Below are 25,727 nucleotides of genomic sequence, written 5' to 3'. Positions count from 1 at the left end.
GATTTATTCTTAATATCTATCCTATGAATCTACTTTATATCAACTTAAAAAGTATTTATAATAATTTCATAAAAAATAAAACATATTTTTTTATTTTTTTAACTTTATATCAGATCAAAATTAATTATTACACTCTGATTTATAAATATAAGTAAACATAAGAATAATTATTTTTATAATAAATACCTTATTAGTCGTAAATAAGACCACTTTTTTATCAAAATAAAATTTTTCTCTACTTTACTCTTGTCGGAGGGGATAAAATCACAATTTTGATCATTTGGGGCGAGAGATTAAAACTCTAATAGTATTATATTAGTCGTAACTATAAAGATTGATTTAGTACAAATAATTATAGAGGGCAAAGTAATTTAAACTTTTTTTCTCTTTTATTTTATCTATCCAAAGCGTTACTTTTACCGGTTGCATTTATGATGCATTTATAAAACACAACAAATGATCATTTAAAGCTTAATAAAAACCTTTAGCAAGGCAAAAAATCCTACAACAAGAGTAGTGCTATATGTCTTATGAGTACGATATCCTACGTGGTAACGATAAAAATATATTATACTAAAAAATAATAATTATTATTTAAACTAAATAATCCAATAACAAATCTGTCATGCAGAATATCCTACGTTTATAAGAACACCACAAATAAGGCATTTCCACTCCAAAAGAATAGGTATCAAAAGGGAAAATCTATTTAATTATATATGCCCATTTGAGGTTGTTTCCTATAATAAACAGTGGTGATTTATTAAAAGAAAAAGAAAAAAAAGAGTAAAAGAATGTACACATTAGCAAGAAGTATATAATATGCAACCGGTTCCTAATTTAATCCCCCAATTATCATCTCTCTGTTGACCTCCTACAAAACCTAGAACAGCAAACATCCATCCAACCTGCTCTAAAAGTCAAAACGTGGCATGCACCGACTCGCGAGCCTATTAGGACGCGTCGTGTGGCCCACGTGGATTACTTGGAAAGCAAGCCCCCGACACGATTCCCGCTCCGAGGAAAAAACCATCACCAACTCCCGAGGCACAATAATTCAAACAAAGCTATTAAAAAAGATTGAGGTATTTTGCATCTCGCCCCTCGTTATTTTACCTTATTGCTGAAATCTTTCTTTTCATATGGGTGGGAAAATTGAATGTACCGAGTGGTTTTGCTTTAAATATAGAGGGGAGTTTTTTGTGATAATATTAGATTGAAGGTTCCAAATGAAAGAAAGCCAAAAAGAAAAAAGAAAAATAAAAGAGAGTAACAGTCCCGCCTTTCCGTATAAAGCCACTGGCCATCTCGACCGTCCATCCTCTGGTAGTCTGCTTCCTTAGTCCGAATCCTCTTCCATGGTAGAAGACTTTCTCCAACAGCACGAAGTCTGAAGAGAGAAAGACGGAGAGAGAGAGAGAAAGAAGAGAGACTTCAACCCACCACCCTTCTCCTACTTCCTTATTGGACCGAAACCCTAACCCTAGCACTAGAAGAGGGATGGAGGGGGAGGGAGCGGAGGACGACGAGGCGCTGCGGGGCGCGGCGGCGCTGAGCCGGGAGGAGGTGCTCCGGCGTAGGGCGAGGCGGGTGCGGGAATTGGCGAGGTGCTATCGTCGGCAGTATTGGGCTCTCGCGGAGGAGGTAAGGGTAAAGCACCGGGATTACTACTGGGAGAACGGGAAGAGCCCCTTGGAGGAGGAGGAGGGGGAGGGGGAGGAGAAGGAGGATGAGAGGCTAGGGTTAGGGGAGAAGGGGGAGAGGAAGAGGTGCGCGTTATCTGGGTGTAAGTCGAAGGCGATGCCGTTGACGAGGTTCTGCCATCCGCATATACTGTCGGATCCGAGGCAGACACTATATAAGGCTTGCAATTTTGTGATTAAGAGGTATTTCTTCTAATCTTTAGATGATACTTCAGTCAAAAAAAAAAAAAAACTTTAGATGATACTGTTTAGATCCTGGAGTTTTTCGACTTTTAGGTGTTTTTTGATAGCTTGCATTGCATTAGGTAGGTGCTTAAGGTGGGATTAGTTGGGTTAAGGAATTTATTTCATTTTTTTACCAATTTGTTATAACTTTTCTCTAGATGAGGTGGTCCTCTGGAATTATGGTGATTAGTTTTTTTAATGTTGTTCTTAGATAGTAGTTGGATTTGGTCAAACTTGGCAGGGGAGTTCATGGTTTGACTTCATATTCGGATCTGGGTTACCTTATTAATTTCTGAAGGTCGTTGACATCCCCTATAGTCTATAGGCCCAATTTCTGCCTTAAGTGCATGATAGATAATTAGTAGGGGTGTAACTTAATTGGTTTCTGTCAGATATGTACAAAAGATTGGATCATATCTATTTAAATTTGTCGGATTTGGATTGGATTTTAATTGGATAGGTAATTGTAATATCCATATCCGATCTATGTATTATCGGATCATGCTGGACTCAAATCGGATTCAAATTCAATCCAATAATATATCGGATTCGGATTCCTCACGAATAATTATACCACGATATAAAGAATACAATAATCTTATTCTAAAGAAACAAAGTACAATTTTTGACACTCAATTATGATAGTGGAGTAGCTAAAAGTTAGAGCACAATATTTTAATTATCTCACTAAAAATGACGTAAGCTTAAAATATTAAGCAAACATAATATATAAGTATGAAGGTTATCTTTTGAGAGACTCAAAATTATTCATACTATGTAAGAATTAGAGTAATCTAAGAATTTAATTTACATAATTTAAGTATTGGACTACATAACCATTGTCTACAAACTTGAAAAAAATAAAAAAACTTAAATATCCATCGGAGCTCCAATGTATATTGAGTCAAGATCTGATCCGGTAGGATCTGACAATATTCGACTTGAATCCCATTTATTAAATGGATCGGAAAAATAAGATCCAAATTAGAGTTAATCAGATTCGGAGTGGATTCAGTAACAGATATTTTGAATCCGGTTACATCCCTAATAACTAGAAAAGCAAAGATTAGGAGAATGGTAATCTATGAGATAATATGTGACCCGTGATGCTTTATAAACTCATACTCATCTAGTATCCGTTAGAAGAATAAAGGGTGAACCAAAACCACTAGAAGTTATTCAGTTCCTTTCATATGATTCAAATGTGACAGTAGAGAACTTATTACCTTTGCAGTGAGTCAGTGACAAACTTTTGGCAGTCGCCGCAACAAGATCTTCCTTCCAAAGTCCACCCTAACTTGACCATCAGGAGAAGAATAATAAATAATCATTCATTGCTCATTGGGTGCAATCTTATCAAAGGTTTCTTAGCACTTGTTGATCATGTCAAGCTACCCTCTAAAACCAACCTTGCCCCTTAAGTTGAAATTATTATCTAGAACTTTATAATGGAAATTTTGGATGTTTGAACCTAGCTCATGGTATGGTCACACTGCAGAGATTCTCAGCCAAGCAATACAATAAGCCATGGACCTTACATTATTATATCTCATTGCTTTGCTACTCATCTGCCAGTAGGAGCAACACATGATCAAACAATTGAAGCGGTTGCAAATGATTTTTTCTTGTGTCAATTGCAGTCAGTTGATTTATTACATATATTGTTGGATCCATGTTATCAATGATAGGGGTAAACATATCAATGAGGTCTTGTGATGGTTTATCAAATATCTTGGTGTTCTTTTCCTTCATATGGATTTGTGATCTTGGGACTCTCCTAATTTGTTTCTTGATTAGAGAAATTTTCAGTTGTTTTCCTTTAGACAATAAACTCTCAGGTTGCCGCACTTAGAATCATATTGCAAAAAATCTCAGATCAATGCCCTATTTTATTTTGTTGAAACTCGAAACCACTTTTTAATCCTTGACGCTTTGGATTCTGAGATCAGTTTAAGATAAAGTAGACTTTCCTTTTGCAGTAAAGTTAAGTTGATGATTGCGTTCATCATAATCTAGGAAACATGGATACTTCAAAACTCTATTCCAATCATATCGGACACAATACTTGTTGGATACTTCATACATATGTATTAGAAACTTTGATACTTACTTTATTTATCCAATTTAATGCCTCACACGCATAATCAACTCGTGATTTATAGATTAAATATTCTTTGCTCTTTATATAATTGTCTAATAGTTTATTTTTAAAGATTAACCGTCTTGATGAAGAATAAGTTAAAGATAGGCTTAAGCATATACTGCCACAACTTATACAATAATAATCTTAATTTAATAAAACACAAACATACACAAATATTTCTTTTTGTTTGCAGATATATCCCTATGTTGCTTTCAAATAGAAGAGCAATAGCAATCTACATGATTGCTATTTATAATAAGGTTAAACTGATGGCAACATACATGATTGTAGGTTTATATATTCTAATGGCACTTTTGAATGGAAGAGAATTAGCAAAACAATTAGCTGAGATTTCCTCAAAACTATTATCAATTTATGTGAAATAAGAATGTCTTGCACCATTTTTTTAATCTATTTATTTATTATTTTTACTTGTTTAAATATTGTACCAGTTTTTGTGCTTCCCTATCACATTCTTGGAATGGCTTGTCTCTTGTTTACATGTAGTTTCACTTTAATGGTTTTAAGGTTTTTCATCATTTCTAGGAGACCAAAATCATCTGCCAAGTTTTTTCCCATATCAAATAACTGATCACTTCCAAGGACTGAATATTTGGAGGTAGGTCCATCGTAGATGTTCAACCAAGGATATTTCTAGCTTTGCTTGGTGTAACCCTTGGTCTATCATGACATGTACAGGAGCATTTTGCGATCCAACATATACAGCTTGCTTATTGAATCATGCCGAATAACTCCTCAGAGAGTTATTTAATATTGTGCTACAATTCCTAAATGCTTATTGCTGTGAAGTCTAAGGCAGAGTTTGTCTATGAATGGATGAAAAAGTTATAAGAAAAACGAGCTCATACTGCTTAAAGCTGATGTATACTACGTTAGAAAATGGCTTTATTTCTTGTGAAATATACCTAACTAAAAGTAGACAAGTCATAATGCGGAGTTGCAGTCAGGTCTTTTTTACTCTGATTTATTCTAACTATGTGTTACATATCTTAGTCCTTGATGATGTGAAGGGGCACAATAATTTTTTCCTTTGACTTATTTTTATTTTCTTTTCTCTTCTGATAATCTTCTACTCATCCAAGTGGCCATAAGTTCAAGTATTTGTTTGAAATTAGTGGAAGGTGCACATCTCCCTCCTAAAACCCCACATAGGCAGGAGCCTTGTCCTATAATGCTGCCTCCTATTTTGGAGATGCATTAGTGAGTAGAAATTAAATGATTTGACTGTCAACTGCCAAATGCTAAGTTCATCTTGACATACATATTATACATGTATATTATTGCCTATGTGCCTTTTGTAAATATTTATCTTCTCATTCATCATTTTAAGAGAATTTATTTGTGCTACGAACAAATTTTTATTTATGTAATTACAGATATCAAATATTAAAGTGGTCTAACTATGTCGAAAAGGAAAGAATGTACCAAAGAAGTATCATTTCTAACAAAAAAATCTGTTATCTTCTCAAGAAAATTCGATAGTTGAGAAAAATAGGTTCCTCCTAGGGAATTCTGTTATGAGGTTATGATATATACTGTTCTCATGTTTGACTTTGATTGTGGTCTTATTATGGGCTTAAAATTTAATTAGCAATTGTGTTTGAGGTAACAAGAATCAAGAAGCACTTCTTGCTCCTGACAATTTGTTCTTTACTGGGATACAGCATCCTGTACTTAGAAATTCCTATCACTTACCTTTCCTATTTTCTTGATGTACTATCAATATTGTCTAGTGTATGATATCCTCTGATTTTGAAAAAGATAACTGGGCAGAGGTGTGTGTTGGAAATGGTTGCAAAACTTGCACTATTTGTTATTGGAAGTGATTTAGATCTCTCACTTGTCTCGTCTTTATTAAAGTTTTATTTCTTGGATTTTATTCCCTTTGCTAATGTCTTCTACCCTTTCTGGCATCATTTGTGACAGACTGACTGACTGCTGAACAACTGACCTCCTGGCACAGAAAAAAAAAATTGCATCAGTAACCACCATTGAAAAGAAATCGCAAGTTATATAAATCTGAGAAGCTTATTAATGCAACCTAAGTGGACTAACATCTCAATTAGGATCAGTTATGCAGTAGATCGAATAACATGCTTTTTTTTAATCTTCTATTGTTACCCACCTAATTTACAAATATTGACACTATCTGGTTGAATTGCAGTAGTGCACAGAGTGGCCTAATTATTTGCGGAAAGCCTGTCCTGCGAGCTGCAATGCCATCATTCTGCCACGTACACTTTCAGAGGGCTCAGAAAAACTTTACACAAGCTTTGAAAAAGGCAGGCATTAATATGCCCTCTTCAAGCAAGACTGTTCCAAAATTCAGTGCCCTAATTGCTGAATGTGTGCGCCAAATTCAAACCAAAAGGATTGAAGCATTGAATGATCCGGTAGGGAAAATGGCTAGTACAGATGCTAAAGCTGGTTGAGCCTCATATGTTCAGCAATGTGCTTTACAATTTCGATCACTGTCCCAACCTTTTGGCCTTGGACATTGATCAGATAGAGCTGGAATCAACTTGTTTGATGCAAACAACAGCAAAACAAGGATTTATGATGTCTATAAGGCTCGCAGAGATATTTCACGCTATTATATGAGGTAAGATTGGAATAATTGTACTGTGATCCTGTTTAACTGTTGTCTTCTTATGTTTGACACAAATTCCCTGGCATTTCATCATGTCCTTTAATTTTGATCTGTATATTATCCTGCTTATTCTGTAGTAAGTTACTTTTGAAGAGTTTATATCATAATTTTCCAGCTCTTGTTGAAGATTATATTAGTTACTTCTTCCTGCATAAGTTGAACTATTAGCCCGATAGCAACTGGTCTTTCTAGATGTAAGAAAGCTTGCATGTTTTTTTAACAATTGATGATCCTAGTGACTGCTGAGTTCTCTTATTACAGTTTCTTGATGTCTTAGGAAGAAACTGATTCCAGATCCCATTGATAATGTTTCTCAGTATAATTTGAGCTATCAATCTTCCTTTGGTTACTCCACTTTTGATCTTTTGTTGGATTATTCAATGAGAATTATCTTTTGATTAAGGTATGTGTGGGCTGCAACCATGAGTTAGTCTTTGCACTGTATTGGGGAAGCATGTTCTCTCATTCCATCAATACCCATCTCCAATTTTCCACCTGTCACAAAGGATTACTTTTAATTTGCCTTTTATCTTGCAGCACTGAGGTTTCTACCTTAACTTTGATGCTTTGCAAATTTTGAAGGAAGAAGAACCAGACCTACCATTATTAATTTTTTTCTGCATGAGTAGGCAAGGAGGGGGAATATAGAATGCCTAATGTAAATAATCTTTTTCAATATTTTGAAAGGTGGCAGGGGGTGGCGAGCGGTCACCTCACCGCCTAGCACCTAGGCAGAAGGCGGGCGACAAGGCGAGTGACAAGACGGTCTAGCATTTTTAATATAAATAAATAAACATATATAATACAGATTAATAGATAATTACTGATTTACTTCAATTAATTTCTTCAACAGATAATTACTTTAATGAATTATTTCAACAGATAATTACTTCAATTAATCACTTCAATAGATACTGACCAATTGAAATTAGAAGTTAAGAACTAACATATTAAGAGAGAATTGATCTATGGAAAATAAAAATTAAAAAAATCATTCGGTGTGAGAGACTGATAAAGTGAGATTGTGAGAGAGGGAGTGAGAGAGAGAAATAGAGTGAGAGAGACTTGAAAGAGAGTGAGTGAGAGAGAGAGAGGAGCAATAGAGTACCATCCGTTATGGGAGAGAGATTGAGAGAGAGCGGGAGAGATCGCATGTCTCTTCTGCATGTCTATGGAGTTTTGAAAAATCCAAACATCTCTGAGATGGATATAGAGGTAGGAATTTGTCGAATGAACCGCACTCCTTCGTATACGTCGGGAGCTACAAAGATAGTTATTAAATCGTTAGCACCACATAAAAACATTCCTCCTAGAGCTGCTCACGACTTTGCTGTGGGAGAGATTGGCCGTCGCCCTTGCTGTTGTTGGCCGTGGAAAGGATTTTTTTTATGGTTCACCGATGTGCTAGAGAGATAGAGAGAGAGGAGTGATCGTATTGGATTTTTTTATATATAGGTTAGTTATTAAATTCGATCCGCTAAAAAACTCGACTGACTATACTATCTGCTTAAATTATTGGCAGGCTGAAGTGCCGGCCCGCCTTTTTGGGCCGCCTTTTCCACCATTCAATACACTTATCTTTTTTCGGAGGTTCTTGAAATCAAATTGGAGTTGCCGGAATTTAATAGTAGATCTCATCCTTTAAACATGATCAAGTTGAGTTCCTTCAGGAAATGTTTTAGCTAATTAGAGTTGCTTACTTCTAAGGTTTAACTGATAATTATGATTCTTAAAGGGAGGGAAACATTTGGGATTATTAGATTTTCAGACTTAATTAGTCTTAAATTGTTGCAATAGGCTCCTTAGTAATCTGTTGATGCTACTCTGTCCTGCACCAACCTATGAGTTGATCTGTAACATTAATTTATAGTCTGTACCATTCATAAAAGACCTAACGAACTACTGCTAAACTGACTTGAAGTTATATTTAAAACTACTTTTTCATAATTTCTAGTCTGTCAGACTTCAACTAGATTTTATAGGCTATCACATTTCTTTCTAAATTGTCAATTCAAGTCTACTGGTAGAATTTACTGATTTACTCATGCCTAGCTTAACCAAAAGCTGTAAGAGCATCATAAATCTGTGCTGTATCTGGAAAATGGAAACTTCTTAAGTAAGAGGGCATTTTAGATAAAACATCCAGTAACAATAGCGACCAACTTTCTACCAATGAATGTGTTTATTAACATTCATACGCCATTTAATTTGTTTATTAGCATTCTTTGTCATTCAGTTTGCAAGTCAACTCTTTCAGAAGTCATTATCTTCTCATTGTAAATGGTGCCTTTTTTCTGAAGTCATTATCTTCTCTTTTTTCAGAAGTTGATGGTTAACATAGTACTAAAGTAGGAGATCATGGGTTTGAATTATATTAGACTATTTATCATTTAAAACACAAACTTTTCTTCATTTAATTCAAATTCATTTCTCTGGCTTATTAAAATGTCTCAAGCCTAAAAGTGGGGTGAGTGTTAAAACATAAAATATTTAAACTACTATCCTCTAACAACTTAAACTTTTTAAGTAATTGGTAAGTTAGCAGAATGAATTGGATATGGTTTTCTAGAAATATAGCTGAAAGTGATGATAATGTCAAATGGCAAATATGCTGAAAAAAGGAGGCTTTGAAAATAAGACTAAAATGTTTCTGGTAATGTGCAAGGGATATTATAATAGGGTGTAAAGGGTAAATGTGATATTGCTATCTTTATAGTGACATTTTTTATACTACTAAATAGCTTTGATGGTCAAAATGATATTATGAAGACTATGAAAGTAAACATGATATTTTATGATATTTATGGAAAAGTATCAACGATTTTAAGGTTCTATGTGATAATTGAAGAATGTAGAGGTAATTATGATATTTTCAAACTTCTTAGTAACAGTTATGTGAAAGACTTTTTTTTACTGTCCCATCTCTTCTCTCAAGTAAGTACATTCTAGAATCTCTGGAATTGCAGCTGTTTCAAGAGTTACATGGTATGTTTTCATCTTGGAAGTCAATGGATGCTCCAGTAAGTCATCAATTTGCTCACCCAGGAAACAACTAGCTAGCCGGACAGTTCCATTTGTTACAATCTTCTATTTGTTTGGTGTTACACATGGTTCACTCGTCCTCTATCTATGTCCTTTCTTTTGCATATGTTCCCTCATGGCATCTGCTTTCTGTTGTTGTAACATAGCTATGGTGAGCAAACTATTGTTCGATGGTTCTCAATTTCTGATATCCATGATTACCTTGTTAGACTAACTACATTATATTGATGGCTATTTTGCTAATGCATGATGCAGGTTTATCAAAGAACCAAATAATTATACACATTGATGACCTTGCTTGTTGGAAGATGATCTGTCCACTGCATGGCATATTATAGGATGGTCAATGCTTTTCAAGCAATTGCTGTTATGGTGCAGTAGAAGAATTTTCTGGCTTCTATTCACAATTATATTCAGGCGACAGGAATAGCAGGATCAAAATGAAGGAAAGAGTGATTTCTACCACCAAATTCTGCTACTTCTGTATGGTTAACTATACTATGATGCCCACTTGAGCACCCATTCGATGATTCTTTCCTCCAAAAACATTTTATTCTGAAGCACTTATGCAAATTTTGATCTACGCTCTGTTGGAAGCCCAAAGCTCTATAGCAGGCGATCTTCATTGGTTATAATGCTGTAAAGAACCAACGCAAAGTTGCTGGATGGAACTTCTCAACACTCGAATGTGTAAAATACAGATAGGTGAAATACTGTGGATACTGATCTTGTCACTGTATTGGATGAGAAATTGTACATGGCAATGTCGATAATTGTAAATTGATGACTGGATAATTTTATTTGTAGCAAATACAAGTGTTTATCAGTAATTTTATACTACCACAACAGTGAAATTCTGATTATTTATTTATTTATTATTGTATATCTTTGAGAACTTTGGATCCAGTGTATTCACAGGTTAGTGGTGGATGTGTTCTGTGAACAAGTTCTTTATTACATTTTGCTAACGCTACTATTGTACATAGTTTTGAGATAAGAAACTACTTGTTTAAAGTTATTGACTGTCGCAAGTCTGCATATAAAAAAGATATGCAGACTACATGGGTATTTTATCATATCTACATGGGTCACTTGTACACTTTTAGTCAGCAAAAAAGGGTAAAAGCTGCTAAGTTCTGCATTGATTTTTTGTTTAGGTATCTTAATAGTCTATTACGGTATATACTATACGTGGATTAATAGTAACCTTTTTTTCTTGATATAATTTCACTTCTTTTCTTCTTATTTTTTATCATTCATGAGTCCGAAGAATAGATATAAGTTGAACAAAGAGTCAATCATCTTTAGATACATTTTATCAAAAAATTAGCTAATATAATAAATTATTTAGTCTAGACTTTGTCGAACAATGACATCCGCACCGAGTCGTCACGTAAAAGTACCTAATAACAGTTGGATCAATAATAATAGTAGAGTTGGTAGGTTGTATTAATAATAACCTACTATGGTATTAAATTTTGCAACTCAATAATTTAGGCTAATTTTTTGTGCAAGATCTATAGTGGTAAAAATCTCCATCTACTACTCTACAAGCCTACAATGAAATGAGGAATTATAGTATGACATGTGGCCTCCCTCACCAATGAGGTGGGACTCTCAAATGACTCGAAACTCTCTCCCCCCCACCTCCTCATCCACCACACCCAAACTAGTAGCAGGAGCCACGTCTTCCACTCAAATTCTCCCACAAAAAAGGAACTAAAAAATGCACAAAGATATAATCCATCCATCATTCATCCACACAAACTCATTTAAAACCACCAAACTCTCCTTTATAAACCCACTTGTTTAAAAAACTCTCCTCTTTATCTCTCTCTCTCTCTCTCTCTTCCCCTCTTATAAGAACAGAGCAGAGGAGAGCAAAAGATGCTAATCACGAGAGTCTCCAACTCCTTCCTCTTCCTCGCCTCCGCCTCTCCTTCTCCTTCCTGCTGCGAAACCCTAATCTCCCCTCTTCTCCTCAATAAGAGGAGGATCCTGTCGAGCCTCCGCCCATCTCCCTTCTCCTCCTCGGTATATTCTTCCGTCAGTAGAAGGCTCGGAAGAAGGAAATCGTCCATGGCTTCGAACTCGGCGATACGAGCGTCCGCTCAGAGGCTCGAGAACGTTGACGAGCTCATAGATTCTGTGGAAACCTTCATCTTTGACTGTGACGGTAGATGAAATTTTTGTTGTTCTCAATTCGTTGTTCGGGAACTTTGTTGGGTTTTCTTTGAGTATTGTTGTTTTGGTGCAGGGGTTATATGGAAAGGAGATAGCTTGATCGATGGGGTGCCAGAAACTCTCGATATGCTGAGATCAAAGGTGAGGCATTTTTAATGCTATTTTATCATCTTCTCTTTTTCGCTGGCAAAAACAGAGCTATTTCTGAAATTGACAAACTACCCCTAGGATTTATATTGGGCAGGGCAATCCAAACTGGCTAAAACAATGCTGTGGTTATTATTATTATTATTATTATTATTTGAAAAGCCTGTGTTTGATCTATCATAATATTTAGAGAACAAAAGACACTAAATACAGAGCAATTAAGCTTGACAAAAGTACCCCTCTACGAAGATGCTTGAGTGCAGAATTTTGAAGGGATAAAGCAATATAACTGTTATGTAATTTAGAATAACTTGTGTTTTCTCTGTCAATTCTACCTTGTGTTTAAAATTTGTGTTTTGCTCTCTGGAGTGTTTTTCTTTTTCATCTTTGATGTGGATTGTTTTTTATGTTTGCAAATGTACAGGGAAAGCGATTAGTTTTTGTCACCAATAATTCGACGAAATCAAGGAAGCAATATGGGAAGAAATTTGAGACACTTGGTCTAAGTGTCAGTGAGGTGTGTTGATGTTTTATAGAATATATTTATTCCTTATTTTGGTTTTTTATGCTATCTAATTGTCGTTTAATTCTTGCAGGATGAGATATTTGCGTCGTCTTTTGCTGCTGCTGCTTATTTGAAGTCTATAGACTTTCCGAAAGACAAAAAGGTATTGTTAACAATGAACTGACAATAAATACCCATTCAGCCATTCCTGTTGTCATTATATGTTATTCTAACTATTGATGGTAGAAAGCAGAAAATGTCCATCTAAATATTCAACTTCATACAGAGTAGATTCGAGAACTTTTCCTTCAGTTACCATTTGCTATTTGTTTAAACAACTTTCGTTGGTTTTGTGATATTTGGACTGCGAGATAGTGAGTACCTTACAATAATTAGGTAGGATGTGCTATAGTCGTTTACGTCCATAAAATATCAAACAGTGCCATGAAAATTTGGAGTTAAATAAATTTGGAGAATGTGTGTTAATTTTGCAATTTTGCTTGTCTCCATCCTGTATTAGCTTTTTTATGGATCCTACTGCACGAGATTTATCTATCTTGATGTGGCCTAGATGTCTTTTTTTTTCTCATTGATATTTTGTTCATCATACCATTTTATTTACATTAAGAATTAAAAATCAGTATTTGTTTGTAGTGATCCTTGCAGTCAGTCTCTTCACTTTTTTTCTCTGTTTACTGTTCAAATCTTTTTCCTACCACTCTTTTCAAACTAATCATTCTAAGTATCACCTCGCTTTTAGCCCAGTACTGCATACAAACACCTTGACACAATGTTGTTGGTCATTGTGTTATTGTAATATCTATGTTATTCACTGATAGCCTACTGCCAAGAGGCAGATCACTCATCATATGCTTTGGTTTAGTTGTGTTAGTTGTGGTCGTCTTTGATCTTTCTGTATAATAGATCAACCTACTCATGAACTTGTTGTTTGGTTTAAAAAAGAGTAATACATTTTTTTATTTTTCAAGATGTGCTGCTCGTATGAATAATGTTTGGTTTTATGTAGTTTCATTTTTCTGTAAACTCGGAGTTCAGTTTCCCCTGAATGAGAAATACAGTTACCATGTGAAACGTAGACTAATTTGTCTGAAGTACCTCTGTAATTTCAGGTATATGTGATAGGTGAGGATGGAATTCTAAAGGAGCTAGAGCTTGCAGGGTTTCAATATCTTGGTGGTCCGGTATGTTTTAACCTGTTGGAGTAAGAATATAAATAGTACGTCTTTAATAGATTAAATGAAAGAGTTAGAATTATCTGTTATCTAAATATCCACATCTTTGTCTCTTAATATGTAGAAATATATAAAGCTTCTTCTAACCTATCCACTGTCTTAAGTTGCTTATGATGCCAGTATGATGAATTTCGTCCACTTTTCTTGTTCCTTCATATTCTCTGCATTATCTCTAGATTCTCTCTAGACTTGAGAAGATATCTTCAGATTTCTGATCTTTATAGATAGTAGGAAGAAAAATAATGGTCATTTCTTAGAGGATGTGTTATATTTGTTGTGACTTTGAGTAGATAGGATATTTAATGTGATATTGGGACTTGTTACTGATGGTCTAAATAAGTGGTGGGAGTTTCACTGATCATGAGTGTAGACCATTGTACGCATTAGGGATGACAGCTTAATCATTGACATAGAGATTCTCTTACATGAGAGTTGAAGATATATTTAGTATTTGTCCACTCCTAATGTAAGTCTTGGCAGTTGTGAACCTCCTACGCCATACTATTAGTCTTGTCTGTCTCTTATGATTTCCTATCTCGTGGTAGGTAGAAGGGTAAGTTGAAAGTCATTTTTAACTCCAATCTGTTTATGGACCATAGGCTATAGATAAACTATGTTTTCACAAGCTTCCTATACATATAAGCATGGTTCCCTTACATTCTTTCTAATGATGTTTCCTGAGGAGTTCTGGTGTAATTATTAGCCGTTGTTTAAGATTTTAGCAGTTTCCATGTTCTGTTATTGGGAGACACTTGACTATTTAGCAGTCTTGCCAAGTCCAGGTAACAATACAGTGGATATAAGTCAGGTGAAGATTAGCTTTCATAAGAAGGCACAGGAGACTTCGACCAGTGCAGTCTATGACAATGATCACGCATCTTGCTACATAGTTGGTTGACTAGTTAAATTGAATATTAGCAAACAAGTTTACATGTTAAAGCTAAGGTACCTTCTTGATTCTTCATTTATATCTATCACATATGATGCACTATTTACTAGGGCCTTGTTTGGTTGGTGTATAAGTCTTAAAATAAAAGGTTTATGCGCATTTTGGTAAGGAAAAGGATGTGATAACTTTATCACACCCCCTCACCTGAGATAGAAAAACATGCATAACTTAAAATTATGCACATTGATTATACTTAAAGCATACTTTTAGGAAGAGAGTGTGTTTGGTGTGTTATTTATAAATAAGGGGGAGTTAATTCGCAAATAAGGGAGGGTTATGCATCAACCATATACTGCCTAAGTTTTCTTCAGGCAGTTAAGAGTTCACTTAGACATCACACTCAGTTGATCACTGCTGTACTTGCATTATGTCTCTAATTCATAGTTTGACATGTAGTCATGCTGACTTGATTTACATCAGTTAATAAGGAAACCTTGAGAGTGGTATACTTCACATGTCACTTCAGATTTACTTGATTCTTGAGATGCTAGTTTCATTTCATTTTTATACTATTCTGGTGATATTTATAGCCTCAGTGTGTTTGGAGCAACTGTGTAGGATCTTTCTAACCTTAACTGTACTTGTGCTCAGGAAGATGGTGATAAAAAGATAGAATTGAAGCCTGGTTATCTTATGGAGCATGATGAGAGTGTATAATTCTACTCTTTTCAATGTCCTATTTTGCATTTATGACTCACTAATTTTCCTTCTATAGAACCCGGGGTGAGGATTTTTTTTTTCTTCATCTGTAACATTATAATGTATATGATCTTATTTAATGTTAGGTTGGAGCTGTGGTGGTTGGATTTGATCGTTATTTTAATTACTACAAAGTCCAGTAAGTTTCTGGCTTTTTTTCTCTATTAAAAAGATCATCAATAAAGCACTATTTGTATATCATTTGGCAAATTATTCATTCCCTGAGATGTTCACTTGAAAAATTATCCTTGTTGTTTTCTCCTTGTTCCAAACCCTGTGCTATTTCCACGTAAATCTAACTCACTAATTTTCAGGTGTTATTTCTTAATAATTGTTCTCACCATTGAGTATTTTTCCTACTTTTATTCTGGTTGACTAAATCTAGTGAGTGCTGCACCATAAGTTTCATTTTTTTAACTGTCAGATATCTCCAAGCAGAGCTTCCTTGTCTAGACTACTTAATCTGCTATCATCTAGTTTGCATCAAAGGATCTATATTTTTTAGGTGGTTAACAAGGGCTCTTTTTTTGTCATTTTATTATCCATGTTCATTGTTTTTGTTCTCTAGTTGCCTTGCATTTTTTAAACAACAGATAAAATATGCTGGCATTACTTATCTTTAAGAAAGATGGTTGATGCAGAAAATAAATTGTATCACTAGTGTCAAATAAATGTCCGGTAAACAATTGGTAATGGAAGTTTTTATTTAACAGAAAAAGAAAGAATAGAAAAGATGCCAGAAGAGTCCTAAGTATGTACAGATGTTTTAAATATTTGACATAATTGTTTGATTCATTTGTTGTGTCACCCAACTAAATAAAATAGCCTGATGAAACATGTTATAAGGCTTCATATACTTTGTCCTGGCAGCTGATATGAGATAAAAGAGGCATAACACATGGGTGGGAACCCAGACATTGCTTAGTTATGCCTCCTTTAGTGGTTGAGTTATGACAGATGTAGAAGGTTACCTCATATAAGGTGTCCTGGGATTAATCATTGTGATGGTATTGTTGTTCGGTATTATTTTCTTGAGAACTTTTTATAAAATGGTAGGTGTCATTATATTATGAAGCTGTTGTCTCAGTTCTTCAACTCATCAAAATGGTAGAAGGGTTCCAACTTTTCTCTTGTTCATTTTTGGGAAGTTGCAATATATGGTAATAGTAAATGATTTTAATTGAAGTTCTTGCTTATTGATATCTGTCCAGTTTCTATAAAGACATTACATTATCCATGCTTTAGTGACCTTTCTCTATGTTCTGGATTTTACTTTTCCTAATTATTTTTAAAGGTATGGAACTCTCTGCATACGCGAAAATCCTGGGTGTCTCTTTATTGCAACAAATCGCGACGCTGTTACACATCTTACAGATGCTCAAGAATGGGCAGGTTTGCCAGGCTTTATTGTCGTTAAATCGACACTAGCTTTCATAATTATATGCCAAAGTTGTATTCCACAACCTAAATTCAAAGTTTTTATTATCTCGAATGGTTTATCCTGCTTGTATTTAGTTTTACTACATGTTCACCATTGTTTAGTAACTCCACTTTCAATTGATGGATATTATATAGCCAACTTCATGGGGGAAACTTGTTAGGATGTAATTCGTAAACTCTGTTCTTTTGAGTTTATTTTACAAAATTGATATGCATTACTTGTACTGCAAAGTGAAGGATGTACTGCAATGGGGGTTTATACTACGTTTTCTCTCTGTTCTTTAATGTTCATAAGAGTCAGATATGCTATAGATTCTGTTCTAGTTTCACAAATCTGGCAGTCATACTAAATATTTGCATTACTCAAATCACTATTTCTGTATTTAGGATACTAGAGGCAATCAAAATTCAGTGACAACAAAAAAGTATTCATAATTAGTGCATGATGATTGCTTCTCTTCTGAGTTAAAGGGCGTCGCTTCATGAATTGTTTCCTTGCTTCAGGTGGCGGTTCGATGGTTGGTGCTCTACATGGTTCAACCCAACAAGAGCCGCTTGTTGTAGGAAAGCCATCTACTTTCATGATGGACTACGTATCAAATAAGTAAGATGATGACATTATTTCTTCCTTTTCCTTGATCTTGCCCATCACATGAAGATAAGAGAAAAATCATCAAACTTATTCTCAGAAAGCCTGTTATGAAAACAAATCACAAGAAAGAAAGAAATGAAATAGTACTTAAATCTGAACCAACACTCTTTATTCTCTTTTTGCAATTTGTTGGGGCCCTTCTCGGTCTTGTATTGGCTCTTTACACTTTCTTCTGGAAACACCAGAAAGGATATGTGATGAAGAATAATAATAGTCTAGAAAATCAATTCTGTCGATATGAGAATGTCCAATTGTATCTACAGTAAATTCAGACAAAAGACAAAAGGAAGCCCATAATTTATATATGAGGAATCAAATAAACAACTAGAAACACTAAAATATAATTGGCGAAAAAGCTTGCCATGCTGGAAGTCCAAGTGACCAACTTATTGTCAAGATTAGATTAAAATTTTCACATGAATTCACTGGAATATAGATTTGTATGTTAAACAAGGAAATAGGACTGACCTATCAGTACACCAAAGTTAGAATTCCAGTGTGGTTCAGTGCACTAACACAATGCCAAAAGGGGTGCCTCTACATACACTTCTTTCGCCTTTTAGATGGGCTGCTAAGATCAGTGATTTGTTCATCATGAATAGTTCTTATCTGTCTTATTTCCCTGTACTTTGGTTGCCAATTTGAGATTCGAACTACTAAAATTTCCAAGCTCTCTCTCATGATAAGGTACAGACTTGTGTATATACATATGTCTGTGTAATGCTTACATAGGATTATTACAGGTTTGGCATTCTCAAATCGCAAATATGCATGGTGGGGGATCGTTTGGATACTGATATTCTGTTCGGCCAAAATGGCGGGTGCAAAACACTTCTTGTTCTTTCAGGTAACTCAAATCATAACTACTCACATTTAAATGACTTGTTACCAGTATGTGCATGATCATGGAGCTTGCTCCACTCTCACAGGTGTGACATCTCTGCAAATGCTTCAAAGCCCAGAAAACTCTATTCAGCCAGATTTTTACACAAGCAAAGTCTCAGATCTAGTCACTCTTAAAGCGGCGACAGTCTGAAATTATGAATATATTTTTCATATTTGATTTCTGGGAAGGCTTCCCAGCTAACTGTTCAGAGGCTTCCAAGATTGCAGCCATTTTTTAATAAAATAAATTATTCTCAGAAGAACATTACTTTGGCTTGGTCCATGCGGGAGTCATATAATTGTGAAATTAGCAGTCAAGGGAATAAGCATCTATTTGAGCAGCAAATTTGCATTCATGTCGGCATTCATTGAGTCTTGAATCTAACTGTAAAATTGATCGATTCTGAATTAGCCTGAAGGTTCAGATCTAGTGGATGCATGAGCCTTGCAAGAAGAGGAATTATCCTACTTTTAGTCATTGCACTTTAGGGCCTAAAGAATCAAGTGTGTGTTGTTTGTTGTGCAGATGTGATAACACCTCATAATTTCTACATTGGAGGTTTAGTCATAGACATTTACATTGTTTCAAATTTATATTCAACAAATATTAGGATGTCTTGGCTAATGAGATAATGCTAACATGGTTAAAGAGGCTTTCTGTATATGAGTGTTTTCGGATTTGAATCCCAACAGCGTCAAGGTTAACTGAGACATAATTAAATTTCCACTTCTCTTAAAAGAACAAAAAATAGTATTAGGACATCTTGACATCAGAAATAGCAAATTTTGAGTTTCAATACACAGAGGTAGTTGCAGTGATCAATGCAATTGGCAATAGTATTCATTCTTCAAGATCTCCATACTCAAATGTCATGAATCGATGCTAGCCATGTCAGGTTCCCTTGCAAAATGACAGGCTTGATCTCATCATGCTCTAGCTAGGAGACTTAATAGTTACTAGTGAACCATCTGCTGAAAAAATTGGAGAGCAAAGCATATCTGAGTTTCAGAAGAGAGTTGATATTTCCAGATCTAGAAAAAAGAAAGGAAACAAGAAAACTTATTGATAATGCAAATATTCTGATGATTGGTTAGGGAGAAACTGAAAAAAGTGGTACAAAACAGCTACTTCATCTGAACTATGATATTGTCACTATTAACAAAATGAACAGTAGGCAACTCAAAGAACCAAAAGCTAAATTGGTACTTGCTGGCTTGGAATATCTATCCGCTGATAAGTCATGGACATCAGTAACTTATCAACTTCATCTTTACCCATATGTACAAAAACATTAGCATATAAACAATCTAATCAAACCTCATAGACAGTTATTAAACTTGAGAGACAAGGTGCATTAAATGAAGCTCTAAAGAATAGAGCCCCGGAAGACTTCTCATATTCACAAGGCAGATGTCAAACATTATTGAACTTTCATTTTCTTCAAGCTGTACATCAATGACTGCAAAGATTCTTGAATTTTTGTACCATTCATCTGCTTCACTTCTTGAGATGTGTGGTGCAAGCTCTGGAGACCACGACCTAAAGAGGCAATCATGGGAACTGAAGGCACGGACTCAGCTGCACATTCAATCCCATCTCCATGCATCAGAAGGCTGGAGCATGCAGCCATACTACAGCAAAATGTGAACCAAGGTGCAAATCTAACAGATTGGGTACGTCTCCTCTGCATTATCTCATAGAATGCTGTCCGCATAGCCAACAAGCTAGTTTTCTCAGCGGAAGCTATCATATGGTGAGTCACTGTACGAATTTTCTCCGCTGAAGCTGTGAACTTCATAGTGGATGTCTTAGCCCCAACATTAGCAATCCCATGAGAGAGAATTTTTGGCGGGGTGAGGATCTTAGTTAGCCCTATGGCAGCTGTTCTTTGTAATTGTGCTAAACCATATTTGAGGGCCACAGGAACCTTGTAAGTAGCAAGCTTAAAGAAAGTAGATGCATGAACAGCTTTTGATAGAGAAGATGCACCCAGAATTGCAGTTGCTCCTGCACCAACAGCAACCACAGGTTTATCAGTCCATAGCCCCTTCTGGTCCATGTTGTCCATTGATATTTCTTCATCAACATCGATGTCATCATCGTCCTCATAATGTGAGAAACACTGATCAGCTAAAGCTGCAACCTTTGGCGGAATAGGTGTGTTCCAGTGCCTTCTAATACCAGCTAAACAACTAGCATCAACTATAGCAACCACAGATCCAAACTTTCTCGCTTGACTTCTAATTGCTTCTGCAAATAGAAGATGGGACTTCTCTTCAGAAGGAAGCTCAAAAAACTCCACATTTGTCGATTTAACATTCTCTGTCCTGTCAATGCGACATCGAGCAGCATTGTTCAAAGCTATTCTAAGACCCTCAATTGCAATTCTGAAGATGTAGACGTCAGATAAAATTTGGCCATCAACTGGTTCACCTTCATGAATACGACCAAGCAACTTCTGCACTGAAACTAGTGCTTTTCCGATTGACGATAGGTCAGAAAATATATCATACAAATCAGCGAGTAAAGGGTAAAAAGATTTTGCAAAGGATGGAGCTTGGTAGCTAGTCAGTGATTTCCATTCCTCTGGTTCTGGTTCTGAAGCAGAATCTGAAAGACTAGCTTTCGATGTCAATATACCAAGAGATGGAGTCAGTGACATCACCATTTGTGATTGGAGAGCATTGGTGAGGCAAAATCTCCTAGTATTGGAGTAAATAGCTGAAGTGACTTTTCCAGGAACCAAGCAACTTGTCTGTAGGTGCAACCCTGGGTTTTCATCCCCACTTTTAGGATTACCTAGTGGCAATGTATTGAAAGCATTGTCATACGGAGATTCAAGTAATAAGAAACAAGAGCCAATCTGCTCTGCGGCATTTTTGGCAGCCAAAAAATGACCATAAAATCCAATCCCGAAAATCTCCTGCAAGACCTGGCATCCAGCTAGTTTCTCATACTGATCTTTATTCATCTTTTCCATGAAACACCTTTTGAGCACTGCGAGAGGTGAAGTTGGCACGCTATTTGCTTGATCATTTTTTAAGTACTTCTCCTCAGCACGGATATCAGCTAGTGCCGACGGGGCAACCTGAGCTACTACAGCTTTAGGCTGCACTTCTTTGATCAGATACTCAGCATCTAAGGCAGACAACTCCGACAAGTTCTGAGCAGCTAAAATGTATACCACAGCATGAGAATCGGGTTCACGGGCAGCAAAAACAAACTGCTTCGTCTGATCTGGGATTGAAAGCCTCTGAACCAGTTGTGTCGAAATCTTCAAGTCATCGTGTTTGAAAACAGAAAATGGCCACAGGTTTTGCAGGTGGGAGAAAATTGCAAATGCCATGGGTATGACATAATACAACAATAGGATGCTGCACCATCAAATGCTATCTACATCCTTCTCAAGTTCTGCAAACATGAAATGCTACATCACTTTACAAGTACATATCATCCAATGGGCTTAAGATGAAACATGACCCAAACACTTAAGAAGTTGGTTGGACAATAAAATAGCAACCGTGGTCTCCTCTCATTTACTTATGTCCCAGTGTTTGGTGCAGTTCATGGAAAGAGAAAGGAAAAAACCAAGCAACGTTGTTTCGCAATTCACATCAGAGCAGATCATCACAGAAACGAATCGATGCTGTTTCCACAATTCACATAAATATTCTTGAGAAAAAAAGGTGTAATTTTTGAACTACTATATTTCGATCTCTAACAAAACAAAAATTCAATTTTGGAACAAATAAATCATGCATAATAACCTACTTGGTACTCAAATTCTAATGAAAACCTATCAAGAGAAACTAATTAAGCGACCAAAGATGACCTTTTCGAAAAGAAAACGTACTGGTACTGCGAAGGCCGAGCGAGATCACGATGAGACGGAGGTGACGGATAGAAGCGATTCGATTACGAACGAACGAGGCAAACAAAAAGGGAGGGACGCGATCGGAGAGGATGGAGGAAAGAGGGGGAGATAAGGGTTCTGGGCCTCTGGCGCACTGGAAAATATTGCTCTTTACTCTTCTCTTCTTCTGTAGGAGAAGCAGCTACGAGGAGCCCGTCGTTTCGGATCCGTATCCATTTAGAACGGCCTAGAGTCAGCGCCGACTTTCACGTCATATTATATAGCCGCCGACTTACCTCTTATGCCGACATCATAGGGTGTTTAATGACCATAGCAAATCAATTATATGTGAATTGATTAAAGTCAACTTCTTCCTCTCCAATTATAATAATTAAATTTACATTGCAAAGTGGTAATTTTTTTTTTGAGTAAGAACTCCTTAAAAGCTCTTTATTTTTTTATAAGTATATGTAAAAATATAAACCATTTAGTAGATGAAATGACAAACATATTTTTTCTTTGAAAGTAATGTAAGAAAAAACACATTAATTTTTTTTAATTATTTTGCTATTAAATAGATTAAAATTTAGTTGTTATTAAGTCTTTTGAATAAAGTCTTATCCATAAATATTTTCACCTTGTTTAGTCTGAGGCTAAGCTCCGGACTCGATTAGTTAGTCTCACTTTTTAGTCTTAATTTTTTAAAGAGTAAATTTAATTAGAAATAAAAAGGATAAAAAATATTTTATTACTGAACCAGTTTAGAGGCGCTCTTAAACTCAAGCAGACAAGCCTTTAAAAACATTCTATAAATTGTACCACATATGAATTGATGAAGATGACATCTTATAAAATAAAGAATTTGTGAATTGTTTGAAAGCATAATATTACTTAGGTTTTAAATTAGCTTCTCTTTTGTGTGTCTATATACCTCTCCTCAATTTTAGAATTCAAATCAATATGTAATTAGTAATTAAAAATTTTAAAACTCAATTATTACAAAACTTTTAATAGATTTATAATTGTTAATGGGCTGAATAAATTTAAGGGTTATAAGTGTTTGGAGAAATTTAAAAGCCACAAGCACCTATATATACACCTATTTTCTTATAAAAAAATTAACAACACAACAACAACATCAAAATATTTTTGCTTCTCTCCTTTAGTTTTTTTTTTTCCTCAATATATATTATTTTGATAACTAGAGGAATGCAACTTTCATAGAAAAATAAAGTTATGAAAGCGTCACTTTCCTTTAAAGCAGTTACGCTTCGACATGCCTCACAAGTCAGAGTTCCTAAAATTTACTATTATTTATATAAAATAATCTTTTATTTTTTATTTTTCTGAACACAACTAGATTTATATAAATATTATATGCTAAATTTTAAAAATAAAACTAACAAATTATAAGTCAGCTAAATAAACTAGTTCTATTTCATATATAGGTTGAAAAACTAAGTTAACCATCCTAAGAAATGAACCACAATAAATTTAAATCATACACATATAACACTTTGATTAAAAATTCACCAAATATTAAGGAGAAAAGATAGGTGCATAATCTTGCACAGAGAGTATCACTTTCTTTTAAGACAATTACGTTTTCACAAGCTAGAATTCCTAAAATTTTCTATTATTTTATATAAAATAATATATTTATTCTTTATTTTTCTAAACACAATTAGATTTAGTCTATTACATAAATATTATATGCTAAAATTTAAAAATAAAATTAACAAGTTATAAGTCCGATAAATAAACTAGTTCTATTTGATATATAGGTTGAATAACTAAGTCAATAATCCTAAGAAATAAATCATAATAACTTTGAATTATACACATATAACACTTTGATTAGAAATTCATCAAATATCAACTCTAAATCTCAAAACACCTGAACTCCGAGCATTTCAAGAATAAAAGCAAGAGAAAGTGCCACGAAGATGTGAACTAGAAAAACCATACCAACCTAACCCGGTCTTTTCATTTCCAACATTGCATGCCTTGGCCCATAATTTTTTTAATACATCATCAAACCAATGCTTTTTATTATTATTCCATAACACTAAAAGTTGATACTAACTCCTAGTTAGTAAAATAAGCTTAATTCAACCAGTCCTCATCTATACCATTGACAAGTGTGAATTTTGACTGTTTCAATGAAAACAATTAGGGAACTGGAAGGGATTTTCTGCAGCCCCTACTGCAGGAATTAAAATTTTATTTTATATTTCTTTATAGATGTTAATACTCAATGTTTCCTTAGTTACATTGGGAGATTCCTTCCTTCAAAGTTGGCAATGCAGGTGCAACACCAACTATTTAGTAACGTGAATTTTTTTATATTAAAAAAAAAAAAAAATATATATATATATATATATATATATATCACTTAGCTTCCACGATTGCATAATGGTCAGGAAAAGACCTTCTAAAGTACATACAAAACGTCCTACGTCTTTTTTAATTGATAGGGATGTGAGCTTTGTTTGTGTTTGGTGTTTTTGTTTGACTTACTCTATTAACACATGCACAAGGAATTCATTGTAAATTTTTTTATATACTAAACTAGACCTTTTTTTATTTAAATTAATTTAGTATTTTTATGTATAGATAATTTTTTTTCTTAACGGTTGAAAATTAAGTTAAAGAGATTTCTACACATAAAATGTTCAGCATTTTTATTAGGGCTACAGTAAATTAGATCTCATCTAGTAATAAGTTTAGTCAAAAACTCTTGCGTTGTGCAACTAAATGATACATATTCAAATAATTAATAATTTTAATGGAAACTCAATATGACACGGCACTTAATGAAGACTTATTTCAAGATGATGATAATATGTCACGTGTTGGCAAATTATGAACCATTAATATAATTGTAGGCATGTAGGTATACATGCATTTAACTTATTAGATGCGAAAGTAATGCTCCCAATCTTGTACTTTTATTTTAAAGTTAACAATTTTGTACTTAGGTAGGCCCTCAGTTATAAGTGCTTATCGAATGGAAAAATAAATGCAAAGATGCATGCACTTGATAACCAAGAAATACCTTCTTCTTTTTTTTTTAATTTTATGATGAAAATGGGAAATCAATATATTATTTCAAGCATGTTCGAAGTTTTGATTTTAATATTTTGACTTTTTTAGCTTTATTAAAAAAAACAAAATAATAATAATATGTAAGCTAGCAATGAGAATGATCCTTGTTAGATACAAGTCGAATTCAAGTCAAATTTAGGTGAAAAAATTGTTACTAGAATTATTTCAATCTGCAATCAGAGTATCGGACGATATAGGTGACATATAATTTCAAAAGGAATAAGTCACATGCTATTACATGGCACCAACCTAGGGGTGAAAACCCGC

At 34.7% G+C, this 25,727-nt stretch overlaps 3 protein-coding genes across 5 annotated transcripts; 2 read left to right on the top strand and 1 right to left on the bottom strand.

Annotated features, from left to right (window-relative positions):
• The first annotated feature begins 1,308 nt into the window (after positions 1 to 1,308).
• Positions 1,309 to 10,679, top strand: LOC140798320 (uncharacterized). Of its 2 annotated transcripts, none has more exons than XM_073152137.1 (3): positions 1,309 to 1,886; positions 6,257 to 6,694; positions 10,040 to 10,679. In XM_073152137.1, exons 1-2 carry the CDS (start codon positions 1,501 to 1,503, stop codon positions 6,522 to 6,524), a joined length of 654 nt encoding a protein of 217 aa, XP_073008238.1. In that variant the 5' UTR covers positions 1,309 to 1,500; the 3' UTR covers positions 6,525 to 6,694; positions 10,040 to 10,679. The 2 variants fall into 2 exon arrangements, with proteins under 2 accessions (XP_073008238.1, XP_073008239.1); XM_073152138.1 differs by lacking the exon at positions 10,040 to 10,679 and adding an exon at positions 4,618 to 4,690 and having other exon boundaries at positions 6,257 to 6,350.
• A 906-nt stretch (positions 10,680 to 11,585) lies between these two features.
• Positions 11,586 to 18,761, top strand: LOC140798061 (phosphoglycolate phosphatase 1A, chloroplastic-like). Its single transcript, XM_073151792.1, has 11 exons — positions 11,586 to 11,960; positions 12,042 to 12,109; positions 12,540 to 12,632; positions 12,712 to 12,783; positions 13,751 to 13,822; positions 15,414 to 15,473; positions 15,608 to 15,660; positions 16,816 to 16,913; positions 17,466 to 17,565; positions 18,357 to 18,460; positions 18,543 to 18,761. The coding sequence occupies exons 1-11, from the start codon at positions 11,672 to 11,674 to the stop codon at positions 18,647 to 18,649; spliced, it is 1,116 nt and encodes a 371-aa protein (XP_073007893.1). The 5' UTR covers positions 11,586 to 11,671; the 3' UTR covers positions 18,650 to 18,761.
• An 849-nt stretch (positions 18,762 to 19,610) lies between these two features.
• LOC140798315 (uncharacterized) lies at positions 19,611 to 22,570 on the bottom strand. Of its 2 annotated transcripts, none has more exons than XM_073152132.1 (2): positions 22,332 to 22,570; positions 19,611 to 21,910 (listed from the first exon to the last, which is right to left on the bottom strand). In XM_073152132.1, exon 2 carries the CDS (start codon positions 21,843 to 21,845, stop codon positions 19,920 to 19,922), a length of 1,926 nt encoding a protein of 641 aa, XP_073008233.1. In that variant the 5' UTR covers positions 21,846 to 21,910; positions 22,332 to 22,570; the 3' UTR covers positions 19,611 to 19,919. The 2 variants fall into 2 exon arrangements, with proteins under 2 accessions (XP_073008233.1, XP_073008232.1); XM_073152131.1 differs by having other exon boundaries at positions 22,353 to 22,569.
• Between the last annotated feature and the right edge of the window lie 3,157 nt (positions 22,571 to 25,727).

The sequence above is a fragment of the Typha latifolia genome, chromosome 11, assembly GCF_019914945.1.
Source record: "Typha latifolia isolate L0001 chromosome 11, TyphaL0001v2, whole genome shotgun sequence".
Classification (NCBI taxonomy): Eukaryota; Viridiplantae; Streptophyta; class Magnoliopsida; order Poales; family Typhaceae; genus Typha; species Typha latifolia.
The sequence above is the reverse complement of the archived record's forward strand: the minus strand, read 5'-3'. Positions and strand labels throughout refer to the sequence as shown.